The 12495-nt window shown below is 40.3% G+C and overlaps 1 protein-coding gene across 6 annotated transcripts in view; it reads left to right on the forward strand.

The window, feature by feature from the left end:
• ELOVL2 (ELOVL fatty acid elongase 2) overlaps positions 1–12495 on the forward strand; it is a 65626-nt gene that overhangs the window by 40759 nt on the left and 12372 nt on the right. For all 6 annotated transcript variants that reach the window (XM_055264145.2, XM_055264147.2, XM_063632405.1 and 3 more), the window contains one exon: positions 2855–2932. In XM_055264145.2, the coding sequence (XP_055120120.1) occupies positions 2855–2932 (78 nt within the window). The remainder of the gene's footprint in view (positions 1–2854; positions 2933–12495) is intronic.

The raw sequence follows: 12495 nt of genomic DNA on the forward strand, positions 1-12495 counted from the left end.
GCTCTGTCACTTTCTGTGTAATTTTAGAGCAGTTATTTAGGCTTTCCAAACCTTAGGCAACTTAACTATAAAGCAGAGATACAATATTTCTCCTACATAACTCTTGAGTGACTTGTAAGGATTAATGACTTCTGTTCAATCAGCATGTAATGAGCTTTTCCTAGGCACTGAATATGAAGCCCTGAAGGTATAAGATGGATAAGACACAGCTTCTACATTTGAAGAGCCTAGGGACTAGTACAGAGTACGAGTTGGTAAATGTGAAAATGCTTTGTGAATTGTAAAGTGCTAGTTGAACAGTAGTCACCATCAACAGGAGCAAGAACAACTGTTTAGTTTTTGAACAACGAGGTAAATGTCTTCTTTCTAGGAAGAACGTATCTGCACTGAGCCCATTGCCTACCACTAATTTCATCTACTGCTTACCCACTCTTTCTCTTACACTTTGTGGAAGTGTAAAATCACTTAGTTCAGTTCAAAATCACTACCATTGATTGCCACCCGGTCTCCTCTCTTTGATGGTGACCTCTTTTGGAGCAGGCAAAAGGTCTTCTTTGACACTCTGGGGGTATGTTTAATAGATACTAGTCAGGTGACAAACTGATTTAACCTTGCTAACTTGTTAGGGGTCAGCAGATGTTTGCTTAAGCCAGAAAGTCACTGCAATAATTATTAACAGTCTTTCAACAAATATGTATTGAGTTCCCACACTGTCAGATTCGACGGTAGATTCTAGAACACAACCTTTGCCCTGTGGGAAAGAGAGGCTGGTGATGGGGCAGCCTCTGAAAAGGTGACATTGGAGTTGAGACTGAATGACACAGTGGACAGAGGATCAGTGGTTCAAGATGAGGTGGAGAGATGGCAGATGACATTGGGCCCTTGGAAGGAATTTGGCTTGCACTCTAAGTGTAATGGAAAGCTACTGGAGGATTTTAACGATGGGAGTGCTATTATCTCCTTTTTAAAATAGATCACTCTAGCTCCTACATAGAAAATGGACCATGAGGGTGAGTTGGCAAGAATGTTAGCAGAGTCCAGTTAGGAGATCATTGCAGTACTACAGGCAACAGATGCTAACATCGTGGATTAAGGTGGTGAAGATGGGAAGAAGCTGGTGGATTCTAAGTATATTTTGAAGTAATTTAGTCCACACCTCCTTACACCTAACCCTATTTGACAGCCTTGCTTCCTTTTCTTCAACACATAGGTTGGATGACTCCTATACCAGTAAGGGGATTAAGAATGGTCCAGGGAGAGACAGAGCCTCTCTAGCTTGGCTGCCTATTCATAATTGTCAGGTAGTTCTGCACAGATGCCACAGGAATGGGGACAGCCCGGATAAATCTGACTGAAGCAGGAAACATCATGGGGAAACAGAATATGCCCTGTCCTCTCCACAGTCAGGAGTTACTCTGTAACTGTATTGTTAATGTGCGGAGTAGAGTTTAGAGCCCCTTACTACAGAACTACAACCTGACCATAGAGGTTTTTAATTAATCCTTGTACACAAAGTTAAACAGCTTTCTTAGTTTGAAAAATGCACGAACACACCAAAATTTATATGTAGTTTAAGATCTTTCTGGGTCCCCTCTAGCCAACCGCTGATTCCCAGTTGAGAACTAAGAGCACAAATCCCCTGGGAAATATTGGGAAATGACCTGATTTGTAGTAGATCCCATTCAGGAAAACCCAAGGTTTTCTTCTTTCACTGGACTTATTTATATTGATAATCTTTAATTAGCATGATGTTAACAGGGTTTTTGTTAGAAGGAAAGAGAGGTATATCAGGACAGTGAAGAAGTCTCACAAAGGTTCTAAAACATTCTAAATGTTATTTAGTAATCTCTCTGTCTCTAACATTTAATTAACATCCAAACCCTCTCAGCTGTGTATATGTATTTTAATGGATATTGTATATGAATTTTATACATCTCTAAGGCAGCAGAAAATATTAAATCGTAGGCCTTTCGCCTGTAATACCTGATCCAAATCAATCCCAAATGCCTTATATTCTAGAATTTTAACTTTTTACAGGGAGAAAACTTCTTTCATAGCATTTTCAACAAAGAATAAAAAAGCTCATTTTCTCATGAGGTGGAAAGTACACCAAACAGTGAATTAGGAAGTCTGAATTCTAATCATCCTTCTACCACTTTCCAGTCATGTAATCTTGAGCAAATCATATACTCATCAAATGTTTACTGAACACTTACCATGTAGTAGGTACTGGGCAAGGAACTGTAGATACAAAGATGAGCAAAAACAGATGCATAATTTTTTGGAGCTTTTTGGTTTTTGAGAGTAATGGGGAAGACAGACATTAATCAATTAACCATCAAATTGTTTGATTACCAAGTAGCATAAATACAATGAAGAAAGTGGTTTAAGAACCTTACTGAACCCTGTTTTTGATATCTGTAAAATGGCAATATATGTATTTTTAAAAATTATTGAGATGATTAAATATATTTAAACCAATACAAAATATTAAATTTTTACTGTAGTTTTCTCACGGTTGTTTTCAACTAATTCTACATTTCACTTGTAGAAACATGACTAGATAATTCCTTACATAAAATTTTGTGACTCAAATGATAGTTAAAATCTGTTATTTTGGCCAGTGTAGTTAGAGGTAACATATACTAATTAAGGAAATAGCCATTGATTTCAGTTCAACAGCAGGAAATAAGTCCCCTGATAATAGGTGTTTGAGGATAGGATTGAAACAAACTCAAATTCTGGGAAATTCCTACTCAAACCTTGAATAGATGCCAGAGGCATGAATGGGAAATTCAGTGTGTATCCAAATTCTTGTGCTGATGTTTGTTTTTCTTTCTTGGTTCTTTGGCAGCTCCTTCTCTCCACTTGGGAAGGAGGCTACAACTTACAGTGTCAAGATCTTACCAGCGCGGGGGAAGCTGACATCCGGGTGAGCCACTAGAAGCAAATCAACCAACTATAACCAGTTCTCACTGACAAGGAGAGGAGGTTTTCTCCTTCCAGATAGGGGGCTGAGGCTAGAATTAGATAAGAAAGGGGTTCCTGTTCTAATAGAAATGCTTGGTAACAAAGATGATTTCCAACTATCCCTCTATCAGGGACCAACTGAACAAACCACAGCACATCCACGTAGCAGATGCCTCTACAAAGTGGAATGGGGAAGAGCTCTATACTGCTACAGAATTGTCTCTGGGATATAGTTACATGAACAAAAGCAACTTGCAGACCATGTTTATAGGATAGCACCCTTTCTGCAGTAAATGATATGGATGTGTATGTGTATTTGCTTGTATTTTTAAAAAGAAACAATGAGAGGATAAACTAAAAGCTAATAAAAGGTGTTTCTGCCAGGCATGGTGGCTCAGGCCTGTAATCCCAGCACTTTGGGAGGCCGAGGTGGGTGGATCACGAGGTCAGGAGTTCAAGACCAGCCTGGCCAACATAGTGAAACCCCGTCTCTACTAAAAATACAAAAATTAGCCAGGCATGGTGGCGGGCACCTGTAGTCCCAGCTACTCAGGAGGCTGAGCCAGAAGAATCGCTTGAACCTGGGAGGCGGAGGTTGTGGTGAGCCGAGATTGTGTCACTGCACTCCAGCCTGGGCAACACAGCAAGACTCCATTTAAAAAAAAAAAAAAAGCGTTTCCTTTGAGGGGTGGGAACAGGGCAGAGGGGATAAAAGGGAAGCCAGAATTCTCTGAATGTACCTTGTGCTATATTTGATTTTGGAACCACTAAGTGCTTTACATAATTATAAAACAAATTTAAAAAGAAAGTAAGGCAGCCACCCCCTAAAAGTTGGAAACAAACTTAAATAAATGAATATACCTATATATTAAGTTGGTGACGTAATCACCCAAGGAACTATTTCAAGTGACTTTAAAACAGTTTTTTGACTGAACTCCCCTAGTGAGATATATCTTAACAGTATTCAGTAATTTTTTTGTTATTGTTAATAACATTGGTATTGCTTTTTTGACACTGTGATAGTACATTATGGGATAAATTAAGTATATAATAACGTTAATATCAGTAGGCACTTCGATTTGAAACATGGAAAAAAAGAGATACCAATAAAAAAGTTAAACTAAAACTCATTAATAATAGATTTAAATTGGAAATATCAGAATTAATTTTATTTGTTTTTAAAAATTTTAATTTTCAGCTGTCTACAGAAAAGGCCTAGTCTATGACAACCCAGTACAACAAGCAGTGATTACCCAGATTCTGCTCTCTAAATAGAATTTTCTCCAGAAAAGATTAGGTTTCTTAGATAATGGGCCTCTTCCTGGTTGGGGGCAGGCAATGTTTATAAGATGAACCCAGGATATCTATGAGAGAAAGCAAAGCAGCTATCCAGAACTACGAGCATCATCACAAAAAGAGGAGTTGCCTGGAAGGGACCCCACTGCCTAAAAATGGGGCAGGTTGAACATCAAAAAGAATACTGACTGGAATGAACTGAAGCATTAAATATGTAAAAAACCATGAGTTTAAAATGATACTTATTTTAAAAACTCTTATTGTTACCTTTTGAAGGTTGTTAGAGCACCGATTCATTTTAGGAAAAAAAATTAGAGGGAAAGAATTAAACATTTATCTTGCCTTTCATATGTGAATTTCCAAATAGATGAAAAGGGAAAGTTCTTCTCTATAGAAAAGAAAAATGCTTAGGTAACAATTAGAAAAGTCACCATTTTGCAACTCCTAGTGAAATAATGGATCCTATCAGTCTGTTTTGCATTGCTATAAAGGAATACCTGAGGCTGGGTAATCTATAGAGTTTCATTTTGGCTCATGGTACTGCAGGCTGTACAGAAATCAGGGTGCTGGTATCTACTTCGGATGAGGCCCTCAAGAAGCCTATAATCATGGTGGAAGGTGAAGGGGCAGCAGGCATGTCACATGGCAAGAGAGGGAGCAAGGCACAAAGAGGTCCCAGACTCTTTCAAACAATCAGATCTTGCAGTAACTCACCACAGGAGGGGCACCAAGCCATTCATGAGGGATCTGCCACTGTGATCCAAACAAACACCTCCCACCAGGCCCCACCTCCAACATTGGGGATGACATTTCAACATGAGATTTGGAGGGGACAAACATCTAAACTATATCATGGATCTGACAGCAGTCACCTGTGGATGGTAAAACTATTCAGTGAAAATTGAATAGAAACTTCATAATGACTGGACTCAATACCTGAACTCACTGTTCAGTCTGAATATCAGTGGAACAGCCAGAAATTATGTACCTCCTGATGTGAGGCAGTAGGAAGTAGACAGAACCCTCTGAAGTATTCGTACCAAAAACATTACACCTGAGTCTAATCAAGCCTGTAAATCTAATTGCCAGTTACAGAAAATGCATGTGTAGAGAAACAAGTTAAATGATACTATGAAACAATCATACAAACCTGTAATATTAGAAATTCTTTATTCTTTATACAGGATTTAGTTTTTCTAAGAAATAAAAGACGTGAAAGAATGGGAGGAGCAAAGAGAGAGAACTGTTATTGGTTAGAAGAGACTTAAAAACCATTTCAAACCAATGGAAGAGGGACCTTGTTTGGATCGTGATTTAAACTAATTATAAAAAGACATTCTGGGGGCTAGGAAAAAAACGACATTTTTGAGACCGAGAAATTTGAACATGGATTGGGCCATTAGAAGATACTAAAGAATTGTTAATGTTGTTAGACAACATTATGACTTCATAGTTATGTTAAAAGTCTCCCTATCAGAAGTATTTATAAATAAAATGATACCTTAGATTTGTTTATAATATTCTATGCTTCCCACTCCCCTGCTCCCCAAAATGGTGGGAACTGGAATTGATAAAAACTAGATTGGAATCATACTGAAAATTCTGAAGTTCAGCATTGGAAGCTCAGTGTTCATTTGACTTATTCTCCCTGCATTAGTGAATGTTTGAAATTTTCTATAACTAAACATGACATATTATTAAGACAGACAGTAGAAACCATTTAACTAAAATCTTTAATATCAAGATGGACCTTTTTTTTTGAGACAGAGGTTCACTCTTGTTGCCCAGGCTGGAGTGCAGTGGTGCCATCTCGGCTCACTGCAACCTCTGCCTCCTGGGTTCAAGCGATTCTCCTGCCTCAGCCTCCTGATTAGCTAGGATTACAGGCACCCACCACCACATCCGGCTAATTTTTGTATTTTTAATAGGGATGGGGTTTCACCATGTTAGCCAGGCTGGTCTCGAACTCCTGACCTCAGGTGATCCACCTGCCTCGGCCTCCATACCTCAGGTGATGCACCTGCCTCGGCCTCCCAAAGTGCTGGGATTACAGGTGTAAGCCTCTACGCCCAGTCAAGATGGATTTTTTTTTATTATACTTCAGGTTTTAGGGTACATGTGCACAATGTGCAGGTTTGTTACATATGTATCCATGTGCCATGTTGGTTTGCTGCACCCATTAACTCATCATTTAGCATTAGGTATATCTCCTAATGCTGTCCCTCCCCCCTCCCCCCACCCCACAACAGTCCCCGGAGTGTGATGTTCCTCTTCCTGTGTCCATGAGTTCTCATTGTTCAATTCCCACCTATGAGTGAGAACATGCGGTGTTTGGTTTTTTGTCCTTGCGATACTTTACTGAGAATGATGGTTTCCAGTTTCATCCATGTCCCTACAAAGGACATGAACTCATCATTTTTTATGTCTGCATAGTATTCCTTGGTGTATATGTGCCACATTTTCTTAATCCAGTCTATCGTTGGACATTTGGGTTTGTTCCAAGTCTTTGCTATTGTGAATAGTGCCGCAATAAACATACATGTGCATGTGTCTTTATAGCAACATGATTTATAGTCCTTTGGGTATATACCCAGTAATGGGATGGCTGGGTCAAATGGTATTTCTAGATATAGATCCCTGAGGAATCGCCACACTGACCTCCACAATGGTTGAACTAGTTTACAGTCCCACCAACAGTGTAAAAGTGTTCCTATTTCTCCACATCCTCTCCAGCACCTGTTGTTTCCTGACTTTTTAATGATGGCCATTCTAACTGGTGTGAGATGGTATCTCATTGTGGTTTTGATTTGCATTTCTCTGATGGCCAGTGATGATGAGCATTTTTTCATGTGTTTTTTGGCTGCATAAATGTCTTCTTTTGAGAAGTGTCTGTTCATGTCCTTTGCCCACTTTTTGATGGGGTTGTTTGTTTTTTCTTGTAAATTTGTTTGAGTTCCTTGTAGATTCTGGATATTAGCCCTTTGTCAGATGAGTAGGTTGCGAAAATTTTCTCACATTTTGTAGGTTGCCTGTTCACTCTGATGGTAGTTTCTTTTGCTGTGCAGAAGCTCTTTAGTTTAATTAGATCCCATTTGTCAATTTTGGCTTTTGTTGCCATTGCTTTTGGTATTTTAGACATGAAGTCCTTGCCCATGCCTATGTCCTGAATGGTATTGCCTAGGTTTTCTTCTAGGGTTTTTATGGTTTTAGGTCTAACATGTAAGTCTTTAATCCATCTTGAATTAATTTTTGTATAAGGTGTAAGGAAGGGATCCAGTTTCAGCTTTCTACATATGGCTAGCCAGTTTTCCCAGCACCATTTATTAAATAGGGAATCCTTTCCCCATTGCTTGCTTTTGTCAGGTTTGTCCAAGAACAGATAGTTGTAGATATGTGGCATTATTTCTGAGGGCTCTGTTCTGTTCCATTGATCTACGTCTCTGTTGTAGTACCAGTACCATGCTGTTTTGGTTACTGTAGCCTTGTAGTATAGTTTGAAGTCAGGTAGTGTGATGCCTCCAGCTTTGTTCTTTTGGCTTAGGATTGACTTGATGATGCGGGCTCTTTTTTGGTTCCATATTGAACTTTAAAGTAGTTTTTTCCAATTCTGTGAAGAAAGTCATTGGTAGCTTGATGGGGATGGCATTGAATCTATAAATTACCTTGGGCAGTATGGCCATTTTCATGATATTGATTCTTCCAACCCATGAGCATGGAATGTTCTTCCATTTGTTTGTATCCTCTTTTATTTCATTGAGCAGTGGTTTGTAGTTCTCCTTGAAGAGGTCCTTCACATCCCTTGTAAGTTGGATTCCTAGGTGTTTTATTCTCTGTGAAGAAATTGTGAATGGGAGTTCACTCATGATTTGGCTCTCTGTTTGTCTGTTATTGGTGTACAAGAATGCTTGTGATTTTTGTACATTGATTTTGTATCCTGAGACTTTGCTGAAGTTGCTAATCAGCTTAAGGAGATTTTGGGCTGAGACAATGGGGTTTTCTAGATATACAATCATGTCATCTGCAAACAGGGACAATTTGACTTCCTCTTTTCCTAATTGAATACCCTTTATTTCCTTCTCCTGCCTGATTGCCCTGGCCAGAACTTCCAACACTATGTTGAATAGGAGTGGTGAGAGAGGGCATCCCTGTCTTGTGCCAGTTTTCAGAGGGAATGCTTCCAGTTTTTGCCCATTCAGTATGATATTGGCTGTGGGTTTGTCATAGATAGCTCTTATTATTTTGAGATACATCCCATCAATACCTAATTTATTGAGAGTTTTTAGCATGAAGGGTTGTTGAATTTTGTCAAAGGCCTTTTCTGCATCTATTGAGATAATCATGTGGTTTTTGTCTTTGGTTCTGTTTATATGCTGGATTACATTTATTGATTTGCGTATGTTGAACCAGCCTTGCATCCCAGGGATGAAGCCCACTTGATCATGGTGTATAAGCTTTTTGATGTGCTGCTGGATTCGGTTTGCCAGTATTTTATTGAGGATTTTTGCATCAATGTTCATCAAGGATATTGGTCTGAAATTCTCTTTTTTGGTTATGTCTCTGCCAGGCTTTGGTATCAGGACGATGCTGGCCTCATAAAATGTGTTAGGGAGGATTCCCTCTTTTTCTATCGATTGGAATAGTTTCAGAAGGAATGGTACCAGTTCCTCCTTGTTACCTCTGGTAGAATTCGACTGTGAATCCATCAGGTCCTGGACTCTTTTTGGTTGGCAAGCTATTGATTATTGCCACAATTTCAGAACCTGTTATTGGTCTATTCAGAGATTCAACTTCTTCCTAGTTTAGTCTTGGGAGGGTGTCTTTGTCGAGGAATTTATCCATTTCTTCTAGATTTTCTAGTTTATTTGCATAGAGGTGTTTGTAGTATTCTCTGATGGTAGATTGTATTTCTGTGGGATCGGTGGTGATATCCCCTTTTTCATTTTTTATTGCATCTATTTGATTCTTCTCTCTTTTCTTCTTTATTAGTCTTGCTAGTGGTCTATCAATTTTGTTGATCTTTTCAAAAAACCAGCTCCTGGATTCATTAATTTTTTGAAGGGTTTTTTGTGTGTCTATTTCCTTCAGTTCTGCTCTGATTTTAGTTATTTCTAGCCTTCTGCTAGCTTTTGAATGTGTTTGCTCTTGCTTTTCTAGTTCTTTTAATTGTGATGTTAGGGTGTCAATTTTGGATCTTTCCTGCTTTCTCTTGTGGGCATTTAGTGCTATAAATTTCCCTCTACACACTGCTTTGAATGTGTCCCAGAGATTCTGGTATGTTGTGTCTTTGTTCTCGTTGGTTTCGAAGAACAACTTTATTTCTGCCTTCATTTCATTATGTACCCAGTAGTCATTCAGGAGCAAGTTGTTCAGTTTCCATGTAGTTGAGCAGTTTTGATTGAGTTTCTTAATCCTGAGTTCTAATTTGATTGCACTGTGGTCTGACAGACAGTTTGTTATAATTTCTGTTCTTTTACATTTGCTTAGGAGAGCTTTACTTCCAACTATGTGGTCAATTTTGGAATAGGTGTGGTGTGGTGCTGAAAAAAATGTATATTCTGTTGATTTGGGGTGGAGAGTTCTGTAGATGTCTATTAGGTCCACTCTGTGCAGAGCTGAGTTCAATTCCTGGATATCCTTGTTAACTTTCTGTCTCATTGATCTGTCTAATGTTGACAGTGGGGTGTTAAAATCTCCCATTATTATTGTGTGGGAGTTTAAATCCCTTTGTAGGTCACTCAGGACTTGCTTTATGAATCTGGGTGCTCCTGTGTTGGGTGCATATATATTTAGGAAAGTTAGCTCTTCTTGTTGAATTGATCCCTTTACCATTATGTAATGGCCTTCTTTGTCTCTTTTGATCTTTGTTGGTTTAAAGTCTATTTTATCAGAGACTAGGATTGCAACCCCTGCCTTTTTTTGTTTTCCATTTGCTTGATAGATCTTCCTCCATCCCTTTATTTTGAGTCTATGTGTGTCTCTGCACGTGAGATGGGTTTCCTGAATACAGCACACTGATGGGTCTTGACTCCTTATCCAATTTGCCAGTCTGTGTCTTTTAATTGGAGCATTTAGCCCATTTACATTTAAAGTTAATATTGTTATGTGTGAATGTGATCCTGTCATTATGATGTTAGCTGGTTATTTTGCTTGTTAGTTGATCCAGTTTCTTCCTAGCCTCGATGGTCTTTACAATTTGGCATGTTTTTGCAGTGGCTGGTACCAGTTGTTCCTTTCCATGTTTAGTGCTTCCTTCAGGAGCTCTTTTAGGGCAAGCCTGGTGGTGACAAAATCACTCAGCATTTGCTTGTCTGTAAAGTATTTTATTTCTCCTTCACTTATGAAGCTTAGTTTGGCTGGATATGAAATTCTGGGTTGAAAATTCTTTTCTTTAAGAATGTTGAATATCGGCCCCCACTCTCTTCTGGCTTGTAGAGTTTCTTCTGAGAGATCAGCTGTTAGTCTGATGGGCTTCCCTTTGCAGGTAACCCGACCTTTCTCTCTGGCTGCCCTTAACATTTTTTCCTTCATTTCAACTTTGGTGAATCTGACAATTATGTGTCTTGGAGTTGCTCTTCTTGAGGAGTATCTTTGTGGTGTTCTCTGTATTTCCTGAATCTGAATGTTGGCCTGCCTTGCTAGATTGGGGAAGTTCTCCTGGATAATATCTTGCAGAGTGTTTTCCAACTTGGTTCCATTCTCCCCGTCACTTTCAGATACACCAATCAGACGTAGGTTTGGTCTTTTCACATAGTCCCATATTTCTTGGAGGCTTTGTTCGTTTCTTTTTATTCTTTTTTCTCTAAACTTCCCTTCTTGCTTCATTTCATTCATTTCATCTTCCATCACTGATACCCTTTCTTCCAGTTGATCTCATTGGCTACCGAGGCTTCTGCAATCTTCGCATAGTTCTCGAAACTTGGCTTTCAGCTCCATCAGCTCCTTTAAGCCCTTCTCTGCATTGATTATTCTAGTTATCCATTTGTCTAAATTTTTTTCAAAGTTTTTAACTTCTTTGCCATTGTTTTGAATTTCCTCCCATAGCTTGGAGTAGTTTGATCGTCTGAAGCCTTCTTCTCTCAATTCGTCAACGTCATTCTCCGTCCAGCTTTGTTCCGTTGCTGGTGAGGAACTGCGTTCCTTTGGAGGAGGAGAGGTGCTCTGCTTTTTAGAGTTTCCAGTTTTTCTGCTCTGTTTTTTCCCCATCTTTGTGGTTTTATCTACTTTTGGTCTTTGATGATGGTGATGTACAGATGGGTTTTTGGTGTGGATGTCCTTTCTGTTTGTTAGTTTTCCTTCTACCAGACAGGACCCTCAGCTGCAGGTCTGTTGGAGTTTGCTAGAGGTCCACTCCAGACCCTGTTTGGCTGGGTGTCAGCAGTGGTGGCTGCAGAACAGCGGATTTTCGTGAGACCACAAATTCAGCTGTCTCATAGTTCCTCTGGAAGTTTTGTCTCAGAGGAGTACCTGGCCGAGTGAGGTGTCAGTCTGTCCCTACTGGGGGATGCCTCCCAGTTAGGCTGCTTGGGGATCAGGGACCCACTTTAGGAGGCAGTCTGTCCGTTCTCAGATCTCCAGCTGTGTGCTGGGAGAACCACTACTCTCTTCAAAGCTGTCAGACAGGGACATTTAAGTCTGCAGAGGTTCCTGCTTTTTGTTTGTCTGTGCCCTGCCCCCAGAGGTGGAGCCTACAGAGGCAGGCAGGCCTCCTTGAGCTGTGGTGGGCTCCACCCAGTTCGAGCTTCCTGGCCACTTTGTTTACCTAAGCAAGCCTGGGCAATGGCGCGCGCCCCTCCCTCAGCATCGCTGCCGCCTTGCAGTTTGATCTCAGACTGCTGTGCTAGCAATCAGCGAGACTCCGTGGGCATAGGACTCTCCGAGCCAGGTGCGGGACACAATCTACTGGTGTGCCGTTTTCCAAGCCCATTGGAAAAGCGCAGTATTAGGGTGGGACTGACCCGATTTTCCAGGTGCTGTCTGTTACCCCTTTCTTTGACTAGGAAAGGGAACTCCCTGACCCCTTGCGCTTCTTGAGTGAGGCACTGCCTGGCCCTGCTTCGGCTCGCGCACAGTGCACTGCACCAACTGTCCTGCACCCACTGTTTGGCACTCCCTAGTGAGATGAACCCGGTACCTCAAATGGAAATGCAGAAATGACCCGTCTTCTGTGTTGCTCACGCTGGGAGCTGGAGACCGGAGCTGTTCCTATTCGGCCATCTTGGCTCCACCCCC

This window comes from Symphalangus syndactylus, chromosome 23, assembly GCF_028878055.3.
Source record: "Symphalangus syndactylus isolate Jambi chromosome 23, NHGRI_mSymSyn1-v2.1_pri, whole genome shotgun sequence".
NCBI lineage: Eukaryota > Metazoa > Chordata > Mammalia > Primates > Hylobatidae > Symphalangus > Symphalangus syndactylus.